The 26,712-nt window shown below is 45.4% G+C and overlaps 1 protein-coding gene, 1 non-coding gene and 1 pseudogene across 5 annotated transcripts; 1 reads left to right on the top strand and 2 right to left on the bottom strand.

The window, feature by feature from the left end:
- The first annotated feature begins 506 nt into the window (after positions 1-506).
- LOC112191136 lies at positions 507-613 on the top strand. The gene has a single exon (XR_002932853.1). It is a non-coding gene; the product is annotated as a small nucleolar RNA R71 (small nucleolar RNA).
- An 18,976-nt stretch (positions 614-19,589) lies between these two features.
- Positions 19,590-21,531, bottom strand: LOC112183663 (annotated as a pseudogene).
- Positions 21,532-23,068: 1,537 nt separating this feature from the next.
- On the bottom strand, positions 23,069-26,477 carry LOC112188192 (isocitrate dehydrogenase [NAD] regulatory subunit 3, mitochondrial). 4 transcript variants are annotated; one of them, XM_024327263.2, is made up of 5 exons: positions 25,883-26,477; positions 24,847-25,086; positions 24,174-24,252; positions 23,765-24,047; positions 23,069-23,475 (listed from the first exon to the last, which is right to left on the bottom strand). In XM_024327263.2, the coding sequence occupies exons 1-4, from the start codon at positions 26,393-26,395 to the stop codon at positions 23,773-23,775; spliced, it is 1,107 nt and encodes a 368-aa protein (XP_024183031.1). In that variant the 5' UTR covers positions 26,396-26,477; the 3' UTR covers positions 23,069-23,475; positions 23,765-23,772. The 4 variants fall into 4 exon arrangements, with proteins under 4 accessions (XP_024183031.1, XP_024183029.1, XP_040369426.1 ...); XM_024327261.2 differs by having other exon boundaries at positions 23,069-23,454; XM_040513492.1 differs by having other exon boundaries at positions 23,069-23,440.
- Positions 26,478-26,712: the final 235 nt, after the last annotated feature.

The raw sequence follows: 26,712 nt of genomic DNA, 5'->3' as shown, positions 1-26,712 counted from the left end.
CAACCCGGATTGTATGTAGGTGAGTAAGGATCATTTCTAGGATGCCCACCGTAAGAATTCACGGCCTTTACTTGCTCTTGAACAAAATCCGGATAATTAGGAGCAAGATGACATTCACTAGTAGCATGTATAGGTGAATCACATAGAAGACATAGAGATGAAGACATAGAAGCGGCCTTGACATGATGTGTAGATGAACCACGCTCTTGAGCTTGAAGAAGTAAATCAAGCTGTCTCTCAAGCTTCCTATAATCGGCCTAGAGCTCTCTTGGGCAACCCTTGTCTCATGAGTACTCTTGGTATCATAATATGGATCTTTCCTCACTCTTTCCCTCCTAGAATCATGATCATCCCATTGCCTTGATTGTCGACCCAAGTGCTCAAGTATATCCCATGCCTCGGTTTGACCATGACTATGAAGTGAGCCTTGTGCGGCAACATCAACCCTCCTCCTCTCATGTGGTAACAAACGACCATAGAAACCTTCAATCATCATAGACTTAGTCAAGCCATGATGGCGACATGCATTGCAAATATCCTTGTACCTATCCCATGCCTCCCAAAAGGTCTCATGATCACGTTGAGTGAAGAATAAGAGCTCATGTCTCATGCTAGTGGTCTTGTGTGGTGGGTAGTAAGCATCCAAGAAAATGTCCGTCAACTCCTCCCATGATCGTATACTCCTCGGTTGTAGCTTCAAAAACCATCCCTTTGCATCATCTCTAAGTGAGAAAGGAAACAACCGCATCTTAAACTCACCCTCGGGAAGTCCACCCTTTGACATAGTGCTCACAATCGCCTCAAAGTCTTGCATATGGTTGATGGCCTTCTCGGATGATGTCCCACGGAAAATAGGCAAGATGCTCAATTGTTGTGGCTTGATCTCGAAGTCCACCTCTCTAACCGGAAGTACCAAGCATGATGCCGTGTTGACCATGGAAGGTCTAGAAAACTCTTGAATAGGTCTCTCCGCCATCTCTCTAACCGGTGATCTAATCGGACTCGGTGAGTGATCTCTTGGAGGTACTCTTGGCCTTGGAGGTGTTCGTGAATGATTCCTTGGCCTTTGTCTAGAAAGTCTTTGCAAAGTACGACCACTTCTCAAATTGATAGGTAGTAAAGTACTACTCATGCACCTTGCAAAAATATGACCACGTGGTAAGTACTCAAGAATTCACAAAATAAGCACTTTGAATTTAATTTCACGCTCAACAATAAATAAGAGGGGTAATGAGAGAAGGTGAGACAACAATTAAATAAGAAACTAAAATAAGCAAAGCTAAGAATAAGTGAAAAACTAACAACTCAAGAAACTAACGACTAATTAGGAAACTTAATGAAAAGCTAGCAAACAAGTCAAGCCAAATGATGATCGCTATCGATGCTCATGTCTTACATGTACTACAAAGTAATACAAGGCCCGTCACTTCGATAGAAATAACCACAAGTCTCAACAAACAAACACACAACTAGGAATTAATCAAAATAAAGTAAAACAAATAATTACAATTTTTTTTTTTAAAGCTAAACACACAAAGAAAAATAATAATAATAATAATACTAAAACTAAAAAACATAATGCAAGTGACCTAACAACCGAAAACCAAGGGATTAAAGCTATTACACTTTAATCCCCGGCAACGGCGCCATTTGGTTTGTGTGTGCTTGAATGCAACTTACGCGCAATAAGGGCACGGTCATCAAAGAAGTAGGAAATATTTAAACCCGAAATTATCGTACCACGGGGATTGAAAAGCTAACTTTAATCCTTGGTTATGCCGATTACTAAGTCACCAACAATTTAACAAACAAAACCTAAAAAAATAGCACCAAGCTATTTACATGCCCGGCTCGGAACAACCAAGCCTAAAATAGGTCAAGAGAACCACAAATAAATGCGGAAGCTCACAACCAAATGGTATGGACAATGAAAGTGGTTTGTGAAATTTGATTTTTTTTTTAATTGCGAAGAAAATAAAAATGACAATTGATAATTAAAATTAAAATTAAAAATAAAGATAATAGAAACTAATCAAGATATGGAAATTAGGTCACTAGGGTATCCTCCTAGCCAAATTTAATGCACAAATATATTCCGACAATGGTCATTCAATTCATAGTGGCATCAAGAACCGTACCCAAGGCTTTTCAAGGCTCATGGGTCATTAGATTCCTTAAAGGGTATTCCTACTCCGGATCAAGGGTCGTAGAAACTCAATTGGGACAATCTAGAGCCTTGTTAGGGCCTCTAGTTGCACCAAAAGGCGAAGAGTCCTAGAATCAAGGTTCTCAAGCTAGCCAATACGGCAATCGAAATTGGTATTGTAACTAACCATGTTCTAAACAAGTGTCCTAGCCATAAATTAGAGAAGTGATTAGGTCCCCTAATTTTTCTAGACATCCTCATCTACACATTCAAGAGTTAATCAAACTCCTAAGCATGCATCTAAGTCAAATATTATAGAATAGAACATATGCCAAACACGAAATTGAAAACCATTAAATCAAATCATATTTATTACATTAAATCCATGCTAGGGGTTAAACCCTAGCTTCCTAAATAGACTACTCACAACCCATCAATAAATCAACAAAAATATACATCAATTAAAGAGAAAAAGGTGAAGAGGAGTGGGAAGCAACAAGAACAAGTCACAAATTGCTATGAAGCAAGTATGACAAGCCTTGATTTATGATTTCCCACTTTTACCCAATCCCAAATATTGATGCTCCTTGAAATCCCATGAGAAATTGATTAGGATTTGATGTAGAGTAGTGAAAATTAAAAGAAAATATAAAGTGGGTATGGATGGTGGTGTGGTGTTTTGAGGAAGAAGAGAGGAGTGATAGGTGGTGTGCAGCTGAAGGGTGAGAGGGAGAGAGAGAGTAATGGGATCTGGTGGTGTGTGCGGCTCTTCCCCTCTTCGTGTGGTAAGGTGTGTATATATATAATTAGGTCATGGTCTGAAGGGAGAACAGAGAGAATAGGATGGTTGGAAATGGTTTGTGTGGCTGCAAGAGGAAGAGAAAATGGTAAAAATGAATGACATGTGGCAGCAAAAAAAAATTGGAGAGAAAAAAAAATAAAAATCAAAAGAAGCTGCAGCACAACGTGGGGAAAAATGATGATATTGCTGACGTCATGATGACGTCAGCACAGTCCAATTTTTTTTTTTTCTCTCTTTTCTTTCTTTTCTTTCTCCTTTCTTGTTTTCTTCATCTTTCTTTCTTTTCCCCATTTTTTTCTTTCTTCTCTTCTTCCTCAATGCACTTCCACACATTATCAGAGATGGTTTAATTCCGCTCCCTTGATGGTGTTGACCCGCGTTGACTTTTTCGTCCTTTTGTCAGAAACTCCAATTTCTCACCATTTTCTCTCGTTTCCGCAATTCCGCTTATTTTCTACAAAGTAAATAAAAATAGATCAATTACATATTAATTGACATGAGGATTAGCTTAATTCTAGTGTTTTAGATACAATTACATGCATATAAATGCGTGTAATCACTGGTGTTAACATGAGCGTGGCTCATTCATAGCTAATTATGCTTACAAATGCTCATGTAAGTACAAATCCCCCAAGTCCCCAGTCAAGGAGGGCAATCTTGGTTGGGGAGTTGCCCAGCGGTTTGAAGCGTTACTTCCGCTAGACTTGCAAGAGCATAATTAGCATCAGTGCGTTGTCAACCATGGACTTATTGAGCAAACACTTTATACCCTTTCGGGTGGGCCCCTGCTAGGTCCCCCAGGGAGTCCCCACTCCTCGGCGAAGATAGACCTCCGTTTGGTCGGTATATTGTTTGTTGAGGGGAAGCTGCACTGAGCAGAGGGTGTTGGGTAGCGAGCCCAATCTTTGATACCCTAGTGTCGGGGGTCAACGAGCCAGATCAGGGCTGTCAAAGACTATCAACATGTCGGTCATGTCCCCTTATTCCGGGGAAAACATTGCTTGATTGCAACGCCGCGTGGCGGTCGTCGTCAGAGTGAGGCGTTGCCTCTGGAAGCGCCTTTGGCGGACATTTCTCCGCTGATGGGGAGCGGTTTAGAAGTGTCACCGGGACCTGGTTTTAAGATTAGTGCATGATATTGCAGTCGGCGGAGAAGTTCCGCTAGTGGAGTTACGCGTAGTGAGGACTCGCTTGCAAAATGCAGAGGGAGAAGTTCCGCTTGAGGAGTTGCGCGTAGCGGGGACTCTCACTTGCAGGATGAAAAAGGGAGAAGTTCCGCTAGCGGAGTTGCTCTTAGAGAAGACTCACTTGCAAGATGAAAAAGGGAGAAGTTCCGCTAGCGGAGTTACGCGTAGTGGAGATTCTCACTTGCAAGATGAAAATGGAGAAGTTCTGCTAGCGGAGTTGCGCTTAGCGGAGACTCACTTGCAAGATGAAAAAGGGAGAAGTTCCGCTAGCGGAGTTGCGCTTAGTGAAGACTGTCTCGACGATTGGTGTGCCTGCCTTTTGACGGTTACTTCGGATAGACACTTCGTTTGACGGCGTTCGATACATGGTCAACATGTACTGGGTTAGAGTGTGGAATAAGGTCCCCCCTGCACGCCCTTCTCCTCGCCATTAATGTGAGTAATTATTGATTTTGTAACCGAGGCAACGGCTCGGTTAATCTGGAGAGTAAGTGTAATCGTGGGGCACGTGTGCGGCTATCGTGAGATGTCATTTTTTAGTGGACGGCCTAGATTTGTTTGATGTTGACATAAAAGAGAGGGAAACCACAGTGGGTTTGACACTTCTGCACTTTGAACCATTATCGTTGTCTTCAAGCTTCGCTCTGATATCTGAGAAGAATATTTTACAATTCCGTGAGGTTATCGATCTTTGGAGGACGGGGATCTGCTGAAGCGAAGACGAGCATCCTCAAGCGCACCAAAGTTTGCATCTTTAAGGTTGGTAGCCTAAATCTCGTCCCTGCTGTATTGGGTTTTTAATTTTTGTTTACTTCTGTCTGTTTCTGCTTTTGCTATTTGAATTGAGGTTTGTTATTCGCCGGTGTGTTTGAAGGTCTAGAATGGTTTTTGGGGATTGGTTTAGGTGTTTGACAGGGGTTTGGGGTTTGTGATGGTCGAATCTGGGTTTTGAGTGTGTGCCTTTTGTTCTTGTTTTGGTATTTCTGGGTTTTGTCATTCTTGATGTTCTTGACTGAAAACTGGCGTGGGCATAGCTTAGATCGATGTTGAACTAACTGGCCTGGGTTTTAGGGTTTGGGATGGCTAGCGTTATAGAGATCTCGAGCAGTGAGGATTCCAAGTCTGACATGTCCCTCAGCCTGGCGGATAGGATGTTTATTGACTCGTTGCGTCCGTCTGCCCCTGCAAGAACCTCACTGTCTAACCCGCTAGACATCAAGCCGCTATAGACCATACCTGCGGACATTGCAATGGGTAGTGCCAGGCATCCAGAGAGTTCTAGGGCGAGGGAGGATGTTGCAGCCTGCAAAAGTCTTGAGGAGAGGCTAGCGAGCAATAGCGCTGCTAGCGGCACCGCTGGTGATGGAGAGGTTGGCGGAGAAGACGTTGAGTCAAAGTGGGTCCTCCGGGACGGTACTGCGGTTGATTAGGCAGGAGGGCCGATGACTGCTGTCGCCGTCAACCGCGTGAAGTGTGTATTTCGGTTGCCTGGTGTTGTAAAGTTGCGTCTGCCGAACGCTGATGAGAGAGCTTCTGTTTTGCCTGCGGGGTACGCTACCGTTCACGAGGCCATATTCCTCCAAGGTGTCACCTTTCCGCTACTCCCCAACCTTCATATCTTGGTATATGAGTTTGACATCACCTTTGGGCAAATTTGCCCTAATATGTGGCGGTTGCTGCTGGCGCTGAATTCTCTTTGGTGTCTATCCGGGTGTGAAGGGCCAACCGTGGCGAAGGTGCTGCATTTCTACGAACTTTTCTGCGTGAGGTGACAAGGGTGTAGCGGACAGGTGAACCTCACTCGCCGACAGGGGGCACCCAAGCTGATAGAGAATCTGAAAGATTCGATGTGTTACACCCCACATCTGATATACCTTTTTACCGAGTTACACGAAATTCTTTGGGGTTACCGTTCACGGTTATAATTTTAAAGTTTAGGGGGTGGTTAAAAAATTGACTTTTTATGAGTTAATAATTTGAGAAAACTTTCTTCATGAAAGTTGTAGAGAACGTTAAACCGAGCGCGTGCATATGTGGTAAGTAAAAATCGGAGTTCGTATGTGAAAGTTATAGCTTAAAAGGTGAAAGTTACTGTTCATGGTAACAAAAATATAAATATGGAAAGTTACCACTATGGGTTTCCATTTTCGGAAACCCGGTAACTCTCCCTCTCTCTTCTCCCCCGACCCCTTCCCCTTTCGGCCCAAACTGATTCACCTTCGATTTCTCCCTCCTCCGGCTGACCCACGACGGAATCCGGCTATCCCCGAGCTCGCCTCCTCCCCCTTGACACGTTGGCGGTGGTATTTTGCGAAGATTTGGCCGGAGAAGCTTGATTTCACGCCGGGAAGGTAACGGTTGCAGTTTGCTATTTTTGCCGGTTTCCGGCGATTCCGGCCTTCTCCGGTCACTAGACCGGAGTCGAAGGTCGGGTTTTTGCTGGAGATTATTTTCCCTAAGGTCTTGCTTCTCAATTTGCAGTGTAGAGGTCGAATCAATCGAACCCGAACCTAGGGTTCTTGAATTTTTCTGGAAAATCTTCACCGGCTTAATTGGAGCTCTTCCAGGTAAAATTGGCACTTGTTGTAGTTGAGAAAGAGATTAGGCATGTTGAGTAGGTGGTGCTGCCAAAATTTAGTGGCCATTGGTGGTGGTTGGCCGGGGGCGCATGGGCCCCACGCGCGGCCACTGTGGGTGGCGCGTGGAGGCGTGTGGAGCTGCAATTTATTCTCTGTTTTGGCTCCATAAATCCCTTAACGATTGTAGTAGTTTATACATGAAGTTTGGTGGAGATTGGAGGGATTATAAATTGTGTATAAACGAATAATTAACGATTTACGTGAATTCGATCTCTGAAATTCGTTCGAATTCACTTTAGAATTTATATATCGATGAATGGATATTGATGGAATTTCGAGGATGGATTTATTGTGAATTAAGGAGTTGGATTTGAAGGGGGGGACGTTATGACTTTCAATTTCTAATTATCATAAAGTTAATTGTCGTTCTATAAATGTATTTTTACGAGTGCTATTCGTACAAGACGAGAGGAATCTTCGTACGAGGAAAATACCGAGCGACGTCAGGATTGAGCATATATAGTGAGTGGACTTTTATTTTTCAAAGAATGATGCATGCATTTATTTAAACAGTTCCAAAGTTATAAATTATTTATCAATTTACTTTCTTGAGCATACGGTTATTTTCGGAAACGGTTTTGGTTAATTGATTTACTTGGAGATTTTATGGCGTGCGGGGTCACGTCATTGGATTACTCTTATCTTCTTTTATTTATTTATTTCCGATGTGATTTCCGGATTTATACTATTTATATTATACTTATATTCGGAAATTTGAGATTTCTATGAAATGCGATGAAGTTAATCTTTATACTTATTTATATCCTATTTATTTTGAAGATGAGATTATCTTGGCGTGTGGGACACGTCTTTGGAATTTATTTACGAGAGTTGGGGAAGTTTTATGATTTTACTGTGGTTTTCGGATTTCTTTTTGCCATACTTTGGGTGACTTATCATTGCTAGCATTGATTTCCGCCTTTTGTGGCGCGGTGATGGGATCACCGTAGCCCTTCCGCCTTTGTAGCGCAGGTTACTGTCTCTGTGACAGTAATTCTGTAGCCCGGTAACCTATCGCTACACTTAGTGGCGTAAGGGTATATTACGGGAGTTATGGGAGTATTTTAGCCTGGGAGGCTATCACCCGAGCCTGGGAGGCTCACTCGTATGGCTATCATCTTCCCCTACTCATTTTACTACTTAGCTAGCGGGGCTAGCTCGATTTTTGTTTAACCAGCGGGGCTGGTCTTACTTCCCTTGAGTATCAGAGTTCCAACTTTTTCTTATAAATCGTATGTGACTAGCGGGGCTAGTCGGTTTTCATGGGTGGAACTCCTCTTGTGTTATTTTCGTTAATCACTGCATGCATCGGGAATTTTTTTTTAAAGGAAATAAATGTGGGAAAGTATAAAATCCTTTTTGTTAAAAATTGTTTATTTTTGTCCACTCACGCTAACATGTTTTAAATTACTTTTCCCCTGGGCCCTTCGGTTTCAAATGCCCAGTTTTCAGTGTTGCTGCTCGGCGTTCTGAAGTGAGCCATAGTGACCGCATCCGCTTCCGTCATCATATTTTGTAGGTTATTTATTTAGCCTACTGTAATCGATGTTAAACTTATATTCCTAGAATGCTCTGATTACTAAGGGATATGTGACCCAAACTTGTATGAATTATATTTGAGGTCTACGACTTAACTTTGGTGATTGTAGTAACTTTTAAGTTTTGGAGATTGTGTATGATGTTATTAGCCTTGAGATGGAATTGGTTGAATTTGGGAGCAGGGTGACTCCAGGAGTTATGGTTGGATTATTAGAAGTGAATTTTGTTTTCCGCAGGGTTTTGGTTTATCCATTTTTAAGGGAGGTTATGCCGAAATTTTTGGTGAATCTCCTTTAAAGGTGGGTCCCGCAGGGCCACCTCGGATTCCAGGGTGGAATTCGGGGTGGGTCTTGTCACGATGTCTCCCTGGTGGGCGACCTTTTGCGTGGCGACCTCAAGGTGGGAATATGACGCCGGAGCGAATGACGAGGCGCTGACGTATAGGATTAAGTCGGAGTTCCAGCCAATCCGAGGTTGTTGGTAGTCGCCATTAGCCGTAGCTGGCGGGAATTTCTTAAATGATATACCTGTATTTTGCCTTTTCCTAATCATTGCTTTGTTTTTATGTGCAGCGGATCTTCGTTTCACTTTGACTCATGAGGAGCAGTGCAGCGTAGTGAGGATAAAAGGCTGTTGGCAGAATCGCAACCTGCTCGATCTTCGTCTGCTCACCAGGTGGGAGTTGTTGGTCGATCTGAGGCTGACACGCGCCGTTGGTAAGCATCCTCCGCCGACTTGTCCTCTTACTGTTTGTGTTCCATGCTAACTAATGATATTGTTCAGATTCGCTGCCGGGTAACAAAGCTAGTCGGGAGGCGTTTGAAAAATCAATGGAGCGAGCAGAGCCGGATGATTTCCTTGAGGGCATGTACGTCGCTGGACTGGCTGCGCAGCTGACCACCATAGATCCGCAGACTCTGGCGGTGACCCCTTCAGAAACTCCAGTGGTGCTGCCTATGCCCCATCACTCACACCTCCCTGCCTCTGGCCAGGAGGAAAGGCCAATTGGAGGTGGCGCCGAACAAGGGCCTGTCGGCCGGAGCCAAGCTGCTATTGCTCCTGCCGGGACCAAGAAAGTTGCCGCCCAGCGGCAAGGGCCCCAAAAAAAGAAAAAGGTGCCGCAGCCGGCCATTACCATAGCAGGTTTGGAGACGCAAGCGCCGTCGAGGTCTGTTGCCGCTGGTGCCACACGGGTGATTTTGTAGAGGAAGTGGCGACAGAATGACAATGAGGAGGAGGAGGAGGAAGAGGCAGATGATGATGTAACCATCGGGGCCCGTCAGCAGAAGAGGACAAGGAAGGACTCTCCGCCGGTGACTGTGGCGGTTGCTGGGGAAGTTCCTCAAAGTGGGCTAGACTCGTTTACTAGCTATGCCAAATTCCTGACCAAGTCCGAGTGTGAGTTTCTCTTCCACCTCTGTGAGCGACTGGGATTTGGAGGATTGGATGGGACTGTCGGCTTGACCGCTGTTCAACAGTCGCCATTTAGTTCGGTGTTTGGACATCTGTCGGTCGGGTTGCACGAGCTATTCCTTGCTGCGTCAAGCCAGCCTCGGGTCGAGCGGCAGCTGAGGGAGGAGATCAAGGGTCTCCAGATGGAGTTGAAGGATGCCCAGGGCAAGCTGGTGGATGTTGAACGACGCCTGACCAAGGCGGAGTGTGATGCCTTGGATGCCCGCAGCAAACTGAAGGTGGCCGTCGAGCGGCACGTTGAGCGGAATGACCAAATATCTCGCCTGGAGTAGGACATAGCTCTGCTAGTGGCGAAGAAGAAGAAGGTTGAAATCCTTCAGCTGGAGTCTGCCGCCAAGGGCTCCGAGTTGAAGAAGCTGGAGGATAACGTCGCTTGGCTGCAAGATGAATTGAGCCGCATCGAGGCCACCGTCATGGGGCGTTCAAGCAGTCTGCAGCCTACAAGAAAGCCCTGACCAAGGCGGCGAAGGCTGGTGTTGCTGCGAATTTGGACCTACTAAATAAAAAGGGTGCCATTGACTGGGTCAAAGCGTCGCAGCCTATGAGTACGTCAAGGCAGCCACCAGTGCAGGCAAGAGGGCCTGCCGCTGATCAAAGGGGTGGGGCTCGCTCTGGTAGTGGAGATAGTGATCATGGTCCGACGGACGATTCTCAGCGGACTCCACCTCCAACTCAGTCCGAAATTTCCCGTGCTGACTTCATGGTCGCCCACAGCCAAGCGGATGGTACAATGGTGACATTGAGCCCTACTGCTCGTGGGTCTGACCAGATGAACCGCCTGGCCGGGCAACAACCGCCGCCGGAGAGTGAGAATGTTGCCACTACTCCTGAGAATCCGTGAAGAGTGCTGCACAACTTTTGTAATGCCGCTGAGGCTCTTTTTTTTTTTCTTTTTTTTTTAGTGCCGTTAAGGCTTCTTTTGTAATGTTGACAATATTTTTGGGCGGGGGGTCCCGACCCTGAATATATGAAGCATTGTTCTTGGAACCTTTTTGCAAATGTGATTGCTAATGAGGATACGATTGCTATGAACGTGTTTGTGCCACTAGAGTTTTACTTGAGCTTTTGTTAATCAACGAAACATTAAGGAATTAAAATTGTTCCGAGTGCACGATGTAGCGGACGTGGTCCGCCGAATGTTGTTGGCGTTGCCAGTTAATTCTTGTGCTTGGACTTGGTGACAATGGTTTGAATAATTCCTCGTTTTATTGATAGCTGATAGATCAGCGTTTACAAAAGTGAGGTTGTACCCGTTGGGTAACTTCCCTTAGCTAAATATTGAACAAAAATTTAGCTAAGTCAAAATGCTCTTGGGTAGCGACATGACTATTTGTAATAGTACCGAAGGTGTTCGGTATTCCAAGGGTGGGTTGTCGTGATGCCATCCTTGTCCATTAACTAGAAGGTGCCGGGGCTAACGACTTCCACAATTTTGTATGGTCTTTCCCAAGTTGGGCGGAGTGCCATTGGTGGCGGAATAACCTCCTTCATTACCCAGTCCCCCAGTTGGAGGTTCCGGGCTTTGACCCTAGCGTTGTAAAACCGTGATACCCATTGCTTGTTTTACAAGTTGTGCAAATGGGCCTTGTGGCTTTTCTCCTCGAGGAGGTCCTTCTCGAGGTTGACGCCCTCGCCGTTGGTCTCGGAGAAGTAGCCCTCGACTCTAGCGGTAGGTTGGGTGACCTCAATTTCGAACATCATGCAGAATGGTGTTTCACCGGTGGCGGAAGTTGGGGTAGTCCTGATGGCCCACAGAACTTCCAGCAACTTCTTCGCCCATAAACCCTTGGCGTTGTCGAGCTTCTTTTTGAGCAACTTCTTGATTATCTTATTTGCTGCTTCGACTTGGTCGTTAGTTTGGGGGTGAGCAATAGATGCAAAACTCATCTTGGTTCCCAAGTTAGCGGTGAAAGAGATGAGTTCCTTATTGTTAAACTGTGTGCCGTTATCTGTGATGATCGTGTGGGGGAAGCCGTAGCGGCAGTAGATGTTCTTCAAGAGGAAGTGAGTTACCTTGGTAGTAGTTATTGCCGTCAGCGGTTCCGCCTCTATCCACTTGCTGTTGTAGTCGATGGCGAAGATGATGTATTTGAACTGGCCCTTGGCGGTTGGGAATTTCCCAAGCAAGTCCAGGCCCCACGTAGAGTGGATCTATGGGCCGATGATGATCGACAGGGGCTCCGCCAGGGCATGGGGGAGGTTAGCGTGTTGTTGACACTTGTGGCAGGATCTGGAGACCTTCCTGGCGTCGTCACCGAGCATGGGTCAGAAGTAGCCCTGTCGCATAGTACGATTGGCTAGAGACCTAGCGCCCGAGTGGTTTCCACATTCCCCGGCGTGTATCATGGCAAGAACGCTCTTTCCCTCCTCTGGGGTCAAGCACCGGAGGTTGGGATGGGTGAACCCTTGGCGGTAAAGCTTGCTATTCTGGATGTTATAACGGGTTTCCCTCCGCTTAAGTTGCCTTGCCTCGATCTTGTCAGTGGGCAGTGTTCCATTGGACTTGTACTCTATGATTTCATCCATCCAGCTGGGATTGACCTCAATATTGAAGATTTTTGCCAGGGTTTCGGTGATGCTTGGCTTGTCAAGGCACTCCACCCTTGTGTCACTCCACCCTTGTGTCCGCTGGGCTTTGGTGTGGTTGGGCGGTTGCTAGTCTTGCTAGTGAATCACCCTTGGCATTCTTTTCCCTGGGAATATGTGTGATGGTGTGAAATTTGAATTTTTTGAGTAGTGTCTTGACGTACCCCAAGTATGCCGCTAACTGCTGGTCCTTGCCCTGGAAGCTATCGTTGACCTGCTTAACGACTAGTTGAGAGTCGCTGAATATGTTGACACTGTCAGCTCCTGAGTCGATGGCGAGGAGTAAGCCGGTAATGAGCGCTTCATACTCTACCATGTTGTTTGAGGCTTTGAAATTGAATTTTAACACGTATTCCACGTTTAGTCCCCCTAGTTCGGTCAAGATGACTCCGGCACCGCAGGCCTTGGCACATGCGGAGCCGTCTACATGGAGGTTCCAGTCTGACTGCTGCTTGGGGGGTGGCTCCTCAGCGGTTACCAATTCTGTGCTGGCCTCCTGTGTCCCTAGGTTGGGTTCATCCTGACGCTCGGTGAGCTCATCGATGAAATCTGTCACTGCCTGGCCTTTCATGGCGGTCCTTGGCTTGTAGTCGATGTCGAACTCGCTGAGTTCTATGGCCTACTTGCTGAGGAGCCCAGAGTGCTCAGGGTTTTGCATTACCTGCTTCAGCGGTTGGCTTGTTAAGACATGGATGGTGTGGGCCTAGAAGTACTGGCGGAGACAATGAGTGCGAGAGCGAGCTGCTCCAGGGGGGAGGGGGGGTATATCTTGTCTTCTCCCCATTCATGCCCCTGCCGGAGTAGGATACTGGGAGCTCCTCCTGGCCTTCTCGTAGTACAATGGCGCAGCTAACCGCCGACGGTGATACCACTAGGTAAATGTACAATACCTCCCCCTGCACAGGGATTGAAAGAAGTGGGACTGCTGCTAAGTATTCCTTCAAAATTTGGAACGCCGCCTCACAGTCTGGGGTCCAGTCGATTTCTTTCTTGTGGGTCCTCTTCAGGACTTTGAAAAATGGGAGGCACCTGTCAGTGAGTTTGGAGATGAACCGGGAGAGAGCGGTTAGTTTGCCTTGGAGGCTCTGAACGTGCACCTAATATTCCGGAGCCTTCATGTTAAGGATGGCTTGCACTTTATCAAGATTGGCCTCTATGCCTCGTTCACTGACGATGTAGCCCAGAAATTTGCTAATGGTGACACGAAAGAAACATTTTTCTGGGTTGAGGCGCATACCATAAGCCAATAGAATGGCGAATATGATTCTGAGGTTTGCCACGTGTCCGCTGGCTTTGATGCTTTTGACTAACATGTCATCCACGTATACCTCTATGATTTTTCCAAGATAATCAGCGAACATGGTATTCATCAACTGCTAATAAGTTGCACCGGCGTTCTTCAAACTAAAGGGCATGACATTGTAACAGTATAGACCCTTGTCGGTGGTGAAGGTGGTGCATTCTTGGTCGCCCGGGTGCATCTTAATCTGATTATAGCCGGAGAAAGCATCCATCATGCTCAGCAACTCCAGCGGTTGCATCGACCAGTTGATCGATACAGGGTAACGGGAAGCTCTCCTTAGGACATACCTTGTTAAGACCTTTGAAGTCGACACACATCCGCCATTTTCCGCTAGGCTTCTTGACCATGACCAGGTTGGAGATCCACTGAGGGTAGTTGACCTGGAAAATGAAGCCAATGCCCTGTAGTTTGGCGACCTCTTCCCCTATTGCCCGATATCTTTCTTCATCGAATGCCCTACGCCGCTGCTTCACATGATAGAAGGAGGTTTTATACTTAACTTGTGTGTGATGATCTCAGGGGAGATGCCCTGCATATCAGTGTAGGACCATGCAAAGACGGCAGTGTTGTCACGTAGAAACTGTGGGTCTAGCTGAGCACCGATGTGGACTGTCCGTTTAGGATGGTCATCGGAGATGCTGATAACCCTTAAGGATGTTTCTGGGTTGACAGGCTCCTTTCTCACATATTTCTCCTCATCGTCCCTAGGATCCTGAAAAATGTTGGCCGCTGGCACATGGTTTCCCACCGTGAGGATCTCATGTCGTTGTGTTGATCGAGCCACAGTTGTTGAATAGCGCTCCCGTGCTAGCTGCTAGCTTCCCCTTACACAACCTGTGCCGTTGGGCGTGGGGAACTTCATGAGGAACATGTAACCAGCGATGATGCACTTAAGTTTGTTGAGTGCCGGTCGACCAATGATGGCGTTGTATGAATTGAAACAGTCGACAACAATGAACTCTGTATGAATCTCCGTCGTACATGGGCTGGTGTCGATGACTAAGCGCATGTAATCAGAACCTAGCAGTTGCGTGACATGGCCGGAGAAGCTAAGCAGGGGCTCATGATCTTGGAGCAATTTGTTGTTCCGCTGGAGTTGGTTGTAGCAGCCATTGAAGATGACATTGACAGCGTGTCCGCTGTCAACCAGGACCCTTCCCATTGACCACCTGTCGAGCATGGCGTCGATCAAGAATGGGTCGTCGTGGGGGAGATGCACTCCGCACTCCTCCTCCTCCGAGAAGGTGATGGGTTCCCAACCAGACTTTGGGAGTTTGGCGGATCTCTCATAGCGGATGTTACAAATTTCTTTGGGGTGGTTAGCGCATGCATAGTGCTTTCTCGCCCTAGGAGACATGTTGGTGATTGGAGCACCACCGTCGATGGTGTTGATGCAGCGCATGGGTTTAATGTTGGCGACCACAGGTGGTGGTTGCCGTACCTTGAATTGTTCCATCTTGCCATCACAATACAAAGTCTCAATAGCCGTTTTGAGAGCATTGTAGTTGTTGGTGTTGTGACCGCTGTCCTAGTGGTATTTGCACCACTTGCCGGTGTTCCTGGGCTTCCCCACTCTTGGGTATTTTCTTAGGGGTGGTGGAGGAATTTGGTCTTTGCACTGATCGTATATGTCCTCATACAAGGCCATGAGGACTGTAAATACTGCGTACCGCTAGGAGGACTTCGTCTGTTTATTATGGTTATCCCTATGGGATGAGCGGTTGCCCTTGTTGCAATATGGGTCATTCTGCCGCTTGCTCTGGTACTTGTCATGTTGCCACTCTCTCTTCTTGTCAGTTGGCGGCGTAGCGGAGACTTTGTTAGCGGTCTCCTGGTGGCTGGAGGAGGGCTGAGTGGACATTGCCTGTGTTGGCAGTGATGGTGGGGTTTCTTCATATGTGACGAATTCTGCTTGTGCATGGATGACCGCCTCGCCCATGACATGGTCATATGCGGCATTTGGGTGATTGTAATTGAGGTGGTAAAGAAATGGCCCCTTGAGGAGTCCTTGCTTGAAGGCTGCTAGCGCCATTGTTTTGTCAAGATCGCGACACTGAGATGCTGCTGCCCCCCACCTGGTGACAAATGCCTTCAACGCTTCCTCGGCGCCCTGTTGGCTTTGAACAACTGACTTGTGTTGTGATGTCCGGCGGCTAGGAGGATGAAGCGAGAGAGGAAAGCATTCGATAGTGCCTGGAATGAGTCGATGGATCCCGGCAGGCACTTAAAGAACCAACTTATCGCCTCACTATCCAATGTTTCGCTAAACAAGTGGCAGAGGGTGGTGTCATCAAATCCCTTGTTGTTAGTGACTTTTCTGAAGGTGTCCATGTGAACGAAGGGGTCAATCATGCCGTTGTAATGTGACATTTTTGGTGTCTTTGCATATGCTGGTCTGACGGGTTGCAAGATCCTAGCGGTGAATGGTCCTGGTCTAGACGCAAAGAGCTTATTAGGGATTGGTGCTGGGGCGCCTGCCTCTGCCCAAATTAGCCTTTTCTCTAATTGCGGCATCCTATTTAGGATTAGGGCGGTTGTGTTGCCAGCGGCCCCTGCTTGGAGATTCTGCTGAACCAGCTCATGCCTGGGGACAGGAGAATTGCCCTCAGTTCTGGCCCTAGCTGCCGAGCGGTTGGTGTGCAGTTGTGACTCCACATCATGTTCCATCATTAGGCGGGGCAGGGGAGGTGGGCCCAGTCCCAATAGTTCTGGTAGGTTCGGTGGTACCTGCATCTGTATGATTGGTACTGGTACCAATTTGCCTGTATTGGGTCGACTGCGTCTGGTGCTCCGTGATTGCTCGCTCTGCGCTTGGGTTAGCGTTTGCCTCCAGCGCCCTTTTCAGTTAGTTGAATTTTGACACCAGTGTGACCACCTGCTTTTGGGCCTCGGCCTTCTCTCTGCGCTCTTGTTCGTGCTCCCTATTTGCCTTGTGGAGGTCCGCCAATGCCAGCTCATACATAGCGGCAAGATCCTGACCCGACGGGCGACTGCTGCCTGGTCGTGCCTCCGCTGCAGTTTGGATCAGTGGGACATGGGATGAGCCCTAGGGTTCCACGCTAGGGTTGACCGGAGTGTTGAATAGTGCTCGATTAACATTACCCGCTGGGTTAGTGGGATGGGGGTTGGCAGATTGATCCGCTTGCTCCTCAGCGTTTCCCCCGCTACTGTTAGTCATGGTGATTGTGGTGGGATGGCCTTTTGTTTAAGGATTCCCACAAACGGCGCCAATGTTAATGTTTAAAATTTGAGCGGTAGCCCAAGTTTTTGTTAACGCGGGTCCGATGGGCGGACAGCTACTTGCAGTGTTCTCAGAGCTTCCGCTACCTGTCAAATGAAATACAAAGCGGCGTCAGAGGGAGACCGCGCTGGGCGGTCTTCTCTTCTCCGATGCCTAAGTTAGTCAATATATTTATGTTGACAGAATAAAAGTAGGTAAGTAGTAAATGCATAATTAATGAGGAAAGAGGAGATAACCTTTTATAGGTGAGGAAGAGGCTAACCTCTTCCTTGTTTTCGATGTGGGACTGATATGCATCAGTTCCCAGTTTGTGGAGGTTCTGATGCTGCTTTGGCGTAACGCGTCGGCGGTGATCTGAGGGCGAACCGGGGCTCAAGCGGTAGCCTGCTTGGCGGTGATTTCGTAGGTCATACCATTGGCGGTAGTTGGTACGGCTGGTGTTAACTTGAGCATGGCTCATTCATAGCTAATATTGCTTGCAAATGCTCATGTAAGTACAGAAGGTTTTGCTGATGTTGGGTATCTCTCTGACCCACACAGAAGTCTTCCCAAACTGGTTAAGTGTTCACCATGTGTAAAGACCGTGATATCTTAGAGGTCTAAAAAACAGACCCTAGTCGCTATATCTTCAAACAGTGCAGAGATTATTACTCTTCACAATGTGGTTCGTGAATGTATATGGATTGGATGCATAATTATGCATATTCGAACAATTGTGATTTGAAGTCTACCACATATGAGCCTATAAGCATTTAGGATAATGCTGCTTGTTTTGAACAAATGAAGCAAGGCTACATCAAAAGCGACAACACCAAGCATAATTAGTGTTAATGCTCAAGTCCAGCGGTAGCCTATTCCTTGTTTAACGCGGGTCCAGTGGGCGGACCGCTACTCCGAAGATTGGATGGTTGCTGTTTGCTGCAACACGATAGACAGGGCGTCAGAGGGAGACCGCGTTGGGTGGTCTTCACTGCTCCGATGCCTAAGTCAGTCACTGTATATGGACAGCATAACAATAAATGAGTAGTAATTGTGTAATTAATGAGGAGAGAGGAGAGAACCTTTTATAGTTGAGGAAGAGGTTGATCTTCCTCTTGTTTCCGATGTGGGACTGATGTGCTTCGATTCCCAGCGTCTGGAGCTTCTGATGCTATCTTGACGCGGCGCGTGGCGGAGCATCAGTGGTGATCTGGGGCCGGTCCAGGGCTTAAGCAGTAGCCTGCCTGGCCGTGCCTTCGCAGGTCATCCCTTTGGTGGGAGTCGGTACCTCTGGCGGTACAATGAGCGTGGCTCATTATAGCTAATTATGCTCGTGCTGGCACATGTAGGTACAATTAGCAACAACATACTCTCCTCAAGATCAAAGTGAACTAGATTCGATCTGAGAACAGTGTGGCAGACTTGCTCACTAAGTCATTGCCTAAATTCCACTTTCGAGAAACATGTTTGTAGCATCGTTTGCGGAAGTTATCCAAACTTCCAAGACCGTTGTCATCAGGGGGAGATGCAGATATCAGGGGGAGAAGCAGATATCAAGGGGAGATGTCTACATGTATGGTCTCGAAACGTGAAGGGTGTGTTGTGCTCTTTTTCCCCTTCGACCGAGGTTATTTTTGTCCCACTGGGTTTTTGTTACTCGGCAAGGTTTTTAATGAGGCAACGAGAGGAGCACTACGTTTAGGCGACACAAGGGGGAGTGTTCAAGTAAATCCAAAATATGTGTCTGGCCCAAATTAATTGACCTAGTTGTAATAGGGTTTTAAATTAGAGATATTCTCGGAGATATTCATAGATATGCGATTAATTGTACGATTATCTTTCCTTGTACATCTCTTATTCTATGTTTTGTAATCCTCAACATAAAGAGGCCCTTATTATCAATGAAAGTACGACTCAATTCTCTCCCAATTCAATTTTCCTTAAACATAAATGATTTAGACTAAATAATATGAATATGGAAACATAACTCAATTCTAGTAACCTGATCAATGTGTATATCTATTGGTAAGGGATAGAAATCTATTTTACTTGATTAGTAACTTAATTGCAAAGATATGATATCTTCAGGATTCTTGAGAGTGAAGTCCTATCGAACTTCCTTTATGGGAACGGTTCAAGGCTTAACCTAACTCATATATAAGGATGCATAAGTCATTGCAACCTCTACGACTTAGAGCATAAGAAGCTCAAACTTAGAGAATTGCAGAAGACTTGTGCTTGTGGCTGCTTTAATCACTTCAATGATTATACAGGTACATGTCTCAACTTTAATTCATTTATCCTAAATGTATGTACAATTGTGTCTATATTATTGTGAATGATCTTGTGACAACTTTATGTATATTCTCACACATTGACATTTTTTTTTTTGTGTGGCTGAATTGGCAAGAGAGATTACAGATTGTTGGAATCTAGCACTTGGGTTCCCTTTTATTCAAAAATGGCTGCAATCATGGAGAAGTATACAGCAGGAAGACCCCATATGGAGAAAAATTCTGGTGTAATGGCTGTTAATTTGGAATGGGAACTTATTGCCCACTATTTTGATCCAGGGTTACCACTCATTCCAAGTGGGATCAAGATTGGAAATTACCTATACTGCGGTTCAATTATCTATCCATACATTATCCGCTTCGATCTGGAACGACATTCTGCACACGCCACTACATGAGCTTCAAGCACCCAAAAAAACCATCCATAATATACTAATGCATCTTCGTTTGACGTGTAACTTCAACATAAATGGAGTAGTAGCTTATTTAGTTGTACTTTGTTCATAGCTACAAATTACCTCAATAAGACTTGTTATATATATAGCTCTCTTAAGAGAGGCTGCCCAAGACTTTTGCTTTTTCTCTGAGAATGAATTTTTGTATCTTTCCTGTTGAAGTCTTTGGTATATCATCGAAAATGACTGTCCAGGGTGCCATGTAATGAGGCATATGATTGCGGCAAAACTCAATTAGTTCTTGCGGATTCACATCAAAGCCGTCCTTCAATTTCACAAATGCATAAGGAGTTTGTCCCCAATGATTATCAGGCCTTGCAACAACTGCAGCCTCAAGAACTGCTGGATGGCTAAACAAAACCTTTTCAACCTCATCTGTGCTTATGTTCTCTCCCCCAGATATAATCACATCCTTCAACCGGTCCTTGACTTCTATATAGTTATCAGGATGTTTCACAGCTAAATCCCCACTTCTAAACCATCCACCCTTAAAAGCTTCCTCTGTTGCTTTCAAGTCTTTAAGATAACCACTCATCACAGTGTTTCCCCTGAACATAATTCCACCCATTGTCTTACCATCAAGCGGTACACTTTCCATAGTGACAGAATCTTTTATGTTAACCACTCATCACAGTGTTTCCCCTGAACATAATTCCACCCATTGTCTTACCATCAAGCGGTACACTTTCCATAGTGACAGAATCTTTTATGTCAACCTCTTCCAAAGCAACATGTTGCACGCCTTGCCGAGCTTTAAGCTTCGATCTCTCATCTGAAGGAAGAGAGTCCCACTCAGGTTTCCATGAGCTATACCTGGACCATAAGTCTTTGTATACAAGTGAATCACCCCAAAACCCATCTCTTCCATATTGAACAGGATCTGTGGTGGTGGTGGGGAGCCACCTGTCATTACTTCCACCTTATGAGGAAGTGGCCTTCGGTCACTCTCTAGTGAATGTTAATCATGTTCAGCACAGTTGGTGCCCCTCCCATGTGTGTCACATTGAATAGAGCAATGTTGTCGAATATGCCTTTTGGAGTGACTTCTCTGAGGCAAATGTTAGTACTTAGTACCACCCTGAGCAGCCAAACCCCAAATGAGAGACCATCCATGGCAATGAAACATAGGCGCAGTCCATAGATTAACCGGCATTGAGCCTATTCTGCAAAGCAAAACTGTGGCCAGTGAATTGAGATAAGCGCCGCGGTGATTATAGACAACCCCTTTCGGCCTTGATGTTGTGCCAGAGGTGTAATTTACACTGATAGGATCCCATTCACTTTTTGGTCTCCTAATCTCAAATCCACTATTTCCACTTTCTAAAAGACTTTCATACTCATAAGGTGGTTCAGTTTCTGAAGTAGAGCTGTTTGGAGATGATGATCCATCAGAATCAGCAATTAAAACTACAATAGGCGGTTTTGAAACAGCTTTTTCGGTAATTAATTCAAGTGCTCCATCAACAATTCCAAGTAATTGGTGATCGACAAAGACGATTTTAGCTTCAGAATGACAAAGAAGAACAGATATCATAGCTGAATCAAGCCGAGCATTTAGTGTACAAAGAACTGCCCCAGCCATTGGAGCTGCAAAATGAAGCTCATGCATAGTTGGGACATTGGTGCCAAAGTTGCAACCTGATAGAACCAATTGAACATTCAAACATGAATCACATATTTCAATTGGGTTTTGAAGACCTATCTTGAAAACATGATATTATGAAACAAGTAAGAATCAAAAGCTACGAATGGAGATGAAGAACTAACCACTCAACACATCACCGCGAGAAATTCCCAACCGAGTAAGAGCGGAAGCTAATTTAAGGCAACGTTGATGGGTTTGAGCCCAAGTGTATTTCAGAGAGCCATAGATTACAGATGTTCTGTCCCTGTAGGCCTTTGCAGCTCGCTCCAAGAATCCTATTGGAGATAAAGGGACGTGATTTGCCGAGCACCGAACTAAACCCTCCTTTGAACTCCATAACTCTTCAAGCTCAGAGTTGTTACTATTAATCCTAGAAGAGTCAGAGCAGTATCCACGGTAACAATGAGCGAGAGTGATGAAGTGAGAGCGAGGACTGAGAGTGCAAACGAGGCGAGTTCATGAGTTCTTGAGCAATTGGTGCATAGCCAGGACAGACAGAGGAGAGATGACTGGGATTTACAGAGACTGAGAGAAATCCTGGGTCTTTGAGTGTTCCGGTATGCACGTTTTCCCTTTCCTCCAAATTTTTATTTTGATTGGTAGTGAATTTTAGTTTTAGTCACAAGTTATCTATTGCCGTTGCCAGAACTACATTAGCTTTGAATCACAGTGGGAGGAACGCGCCCCACGCGCGAGGAAAAAAGGAGGAATCCCGACGGTGTTCGTTTCTCTCCCGGCCGAGCGCTACCGGCGATCCGGCCGCTGAGTTCCGGCCCGGGAGAGGATGCCGGTGATGATTGGTGGAAGGTCCTTAGTATAGAGATGTTGTCTAGAGGAGGAGGAGGAGGAGGAGGAGGGTGGGCTCTTAAGTTCGGGTTGGGCGGATCGTTCTCGATCTGTCCTTCTGGGTTCAGGGGCGACGACGGCCAAGGTATTGCGGCGGTTTGTTTCTTTCCGGCGGAGGGACTCGGCGTCATCGCATAGGAGGGCTGAATCATGGTGAAGGCGGTCAAATCGCTGCAGAAGGGTTCCCTGTAGGGAGCTGTTTCTATCGTGCGTTTGGATCTGGGTGAGGTTGTCAACAGGATGTAGATTCTGTTTGCAACTTGGCATGGTGGAGTGGCGATGTCAGGCAACGGCGAGGCAGTGGGGTGATGACGATGGTGGTTGCCGGTGGTGGGAATGGTTGTCTGCGGTGATTGGGTGTTGTTGGGGGAAGTGGGGTCTGGGCCGGGCCCCTGTCTTTGGGCTTTGGTGTTGTTTGGTTTTGGTTAGGGTTTTTAGTTTGGTTTGTTTAGGTTTAATAAGTCCCTACTCTTTTGAGCTAGGGTTGGTTTCCTACTCTCTTGAGCTAGGAATTGGTCTAGGTGTTAAGCCATGTAAATAGTGTCATTCCCGAGGACGAGGACGATTTTGTTCAACTCTGGTTTACTTTTGTTGTCGATTTGCTGATAAGCAATCCTTTACACGTGGTCTAGCACCTTCGGACACGGTGTTGAAGAGGACGTTGTCTTCTTTGCAGTTGATTACGAGGTTTTACTGGAATTTTTGGGTTTATCTGCTCAACGTAGCCTTGGAAATAGGCGTTTGGTGGTTAGAGTTTGAGTCATTTGGCCTAATGGTCTCTGTAACCGCGGTTTCTTGGGGTTTTGGTCCATGTCCCCCCCCCCCCCCCCTGTAAACTTTGTTGATTAATGGTTATTTTCTCTTCTCAAAAAAAAAAAAAAAAACTACATTAGCTTTGCAAATATTCATTTTGTGGCTCCTAAATATGTGATGTTGCAGGTTTGAAGACATTGCACTCTTTGACTATAGTAAAAGAAGTCGTCGCATAAAGTTGGCTAGGCACAATGATCTTCGAACTCAAAAGAAATAGTTGAGACACTGATGGCTAGCTCTATAGAAGTTTTATCAACATGTACCGTGACCATGGGTACCAGCATGTACCGTGACCATTAGTACCAACATCTACTCGGCAGTTTAGTATCAAGTTTAACATGTGCAGATGGTCTAATAAAGTATTGTGCAGATGGTTTTCGACCTTTCAGATTTGGAATATGACGACTTGCTAATGAGTAGCAAAAGAAGCTCTTTAGTTCTCGTTTGTTACTCTGTGGATCCTTTGTTGCCTCGTCCCTGCAGCTCCTCTAACTTACCACCAATATCTGAGATGTTAAATTCAGTATCTAAATGAAGTTCAGAATTGAACCCCAAATCAAAATAGTACCATGTGCTAGTTATATGTAAAAAAATGGAACACAAAATCAAGCATTGAGCATAAACGTGATCAGGATTTTTTGCATTAGAAACACCGGATCATTGTTCATCTTTGAAAATTATTAAACAAAATTGAAAACATTTAGTGGCCAATCAAAGAATTATGTTAAAAGAAAACCTTGAAATAATGCTTCAAAACTGTGGCAAGTAAACTCCCATGCCAATTTTAAAAACTCTATACGATGAACCGAAGGATACCTTCTCCATCAATCTAAGGCAGCAATGACCGCATCAACAACCTCTTGGGTAGTGCTATGTCCTCCAAGGTCCTTTGTCCTGAACTTGCCCTCTAAGATTACTCTTTCAACAGCATTTTCTAATCGATCAGAGAAGGAAGGAAATTGCAAATGTCTCAACATCATGGCAGAGGAGAGAAGCAAGGCTACTGGGTTTGCTTTCTTTTGATCCAATATTTTCTGATTCCCCACATTTCCTGCTGAAGCACCTTGCTCAAAAATAGCATGATCAGCCCCCACATTTCCTGCAAGTAAAACACCAGAACCGGTCCATCATTGTTACTTTGCAAAAAGAAACATATAAATGAAATGAAGAGCAGAAATTTTTTTCATTCAATTGGAGAATATGTGAAATATTTGAACAGATATACCTCCTGGCATGACGCCAGTGCCTCCAGCAATACCAGCGGCTGTATTTGCAACTAGGTTACCATAAAGATTGGGTGTCACCTGCAAAATGTAGGTCACACAACTTCAGCCACAAAACACAATTTCCTCTTCATCTTACAAATGGAAGAGAAAACAGAGATAATAGAGCTGGTAAAAACAAAAATATGTCGAAATGAGAAAACTTTCACTACACTTCTTTTAATTTTACACCTCTCCAACAGGTTCCTTAAGTTTCTCCCCCTTTCTAATGTGTGAAATATACCTCAAACCCCCTGCTTTCTGAAACTCAAAACGCATCAATTTTCCCTGAGAAACTATACTTTACAGTGCTTCAGTACTATCTGGAAGAATTAAATAAAATTATGCACTAAACTAGATTTATCTCCCTTACCAATGAAATATTCATGGTAACCCCATGTTTGTTTTCTGATATAATCAAGAATCCTCATTTCTGAGGCATCTTTGGCTGCTAAGAGCTGAAGTGCTCTGCTAACAGAAGGCCCTATGGGCGAATACTATTATCCGTTGTGGTAAAGTAATTTCCTATATTTTCCTAATGAGTTCCCTTTTTCTCATAAGAACATATACACAACTGTGGTCAGGCAAGCTACATGGCATAACAACGACCATATTTACTGAAAGAACTTGGCATACCATGACATCAAATTGTTCGGGCCTTGCAACAAGTTGCATGCAGCAGTTGTCAACAATTACTTCATTGTAAGTGATCCCTGGATAATTTGTAGCCACCTCACGACAAGACTCTAAGAACAGACCATCTGCAAGCTTCATAATGTTTGCTTTGTGCACAGCAGTCACCTTCTTTCTGTTGTTCAGGTAAGCATACTCAAAAGCATATCTAGCAATACGCTCTGAACAGAACTTTGTGATCACCTAGCAAAAGAGTAAGCATAAGTGGCAAACATATTTCCTAAGTACACAATGTGGAGGAGATAAGATGAGAACTCCTTCAAGTTGCAATATGGAAAAAAAAAACAAGAAATGCTAAATATGTTATAGAGAGAAAGAAATCCATCAATACTCCTGAGAGATAATTAGTCCTACATGGTGCAGTAATAAGGAGCAAGCTCCGTGCTGCAATTGCTAAAACACTTCAGTACAGTGTAAATTTAAAACAGAAATATCAATGAGTACTGAGAACGAAAATGACCCCAGTAATATAATCCTAAGGTTTGTGGCATCTAGGAAACGTCCATGACTAATTCAATTTACAGCTGATATGGCATTCAAAAACAAGATTCTTGCCAATGGGGTCTATAAATTCTAATAAATGTAAAAGATAGCCACAAAACAGCTCAGTTCAGAATTTAATAAAATAGAAGAACAAAACAACAATCTTAACAGCTTCAGGAATTTTATATAAAAGAACAACATTCAGCCATTAAAATCAGTACATAACAAACCATTAAATAAGCCCTTAACCAGATATGAATCATCCATTATGTGGGACCGCATGGTTGGTGAAACCCCAACAATGAATTGCAGGAAATAGCATAGATTTTAATCTCCCTGTAATATTTTCCAATTCCGAACAGTGCTGATGTTATTTTAGCTAAACTAATCACACATATTAGTGAGCTGATAATAGTATAATAATTAAACTGCAGAAACCACAAATCTAATCCATGATAATCAGCAATTAAACATTTCGTAATTGCATTGTTTATACCTTAAGGCTTTCAACGACTCCAGGAATGACCTCGTGCTCGAGCCCCGAGTACTCGCCCTCGGTGTTCTCCCTGATCACCACAATGTCGACGTTGTCATGCTTGGTCTGCAAGCCACGCAGATTGAAGCAGTTGACGAGCGAGGCATAGAGATCGAGATCTCGCCGGAGCTGCATGTTCAGCGAGTTGACGCCGCCGCCCATCGGCGTCGCCAGCCCGCCTTTCAGGCACACCTTGTTCTTCCTGATCGACTCGATCACCTCCTCCGGCACCCTCGGCATGTCGCCGGTGACCTCGTACTTCTCGAAGTAGACCGGCGCGTGCATCGCCTCCATCACCTGCTCCACGGCGTTCGTGACGAGCGGTCCGATTCCGTCGCCGGGGATTAGAGTCACGGCGCGCGGAGCTCCGTCGCCGGGTCGGGGCATGTAGGTGACCGATCGGGTTTGGGCCGTGACGCCGGGTCGGGGCTTTGTTAGGAGGTGGCGGAGGATCGGTATCGTTCTTCGAGCCATGGCGGTGGGGTCAGTTCAGAGAGAGAAAGAGAGAGGAGTTTCAGTGGTAGATTTGATAGTGATGGCAAAGCGGTTATGCGATCATCTTCTTCGTCTTTTGGTTTGCGGAAAAACGACGTCGCGTTAGAAATTTGGTGGGCCAGAAATGATTCCGCCGTCCATAGTGGGTCGGCCATAGTGGGCCCAAAGGCATCGATGGCTGGACCGCCCAAATTACGCGGGACCGATAGTGCGCGGGAAAAGGCGCCACTTTTGGGAGAGGTTGATCATATCAAGACCATTGATTTGACTAATCTATTGAGAACTTTATCACTTTT

Source organism: Rosa chinensis, chromosome 2 (genome assembly GCF_002994745.2).
Source record: "Rosa chinensis cultivar Old Blush chromosome 2, RchiOBHm-V2, whole genome shotgun sequence".
NCBI classification, from domain to species: domain Eukaryota; kingdom Viridiplantae; phylum Streptophyta; class Magnoliopsida; order Rosales; family Rosaceae; genus Rosa; species Rosa chinensis.
This window is presented reverse-complemented; position numbering and strand designations above follow the sequence as displayed.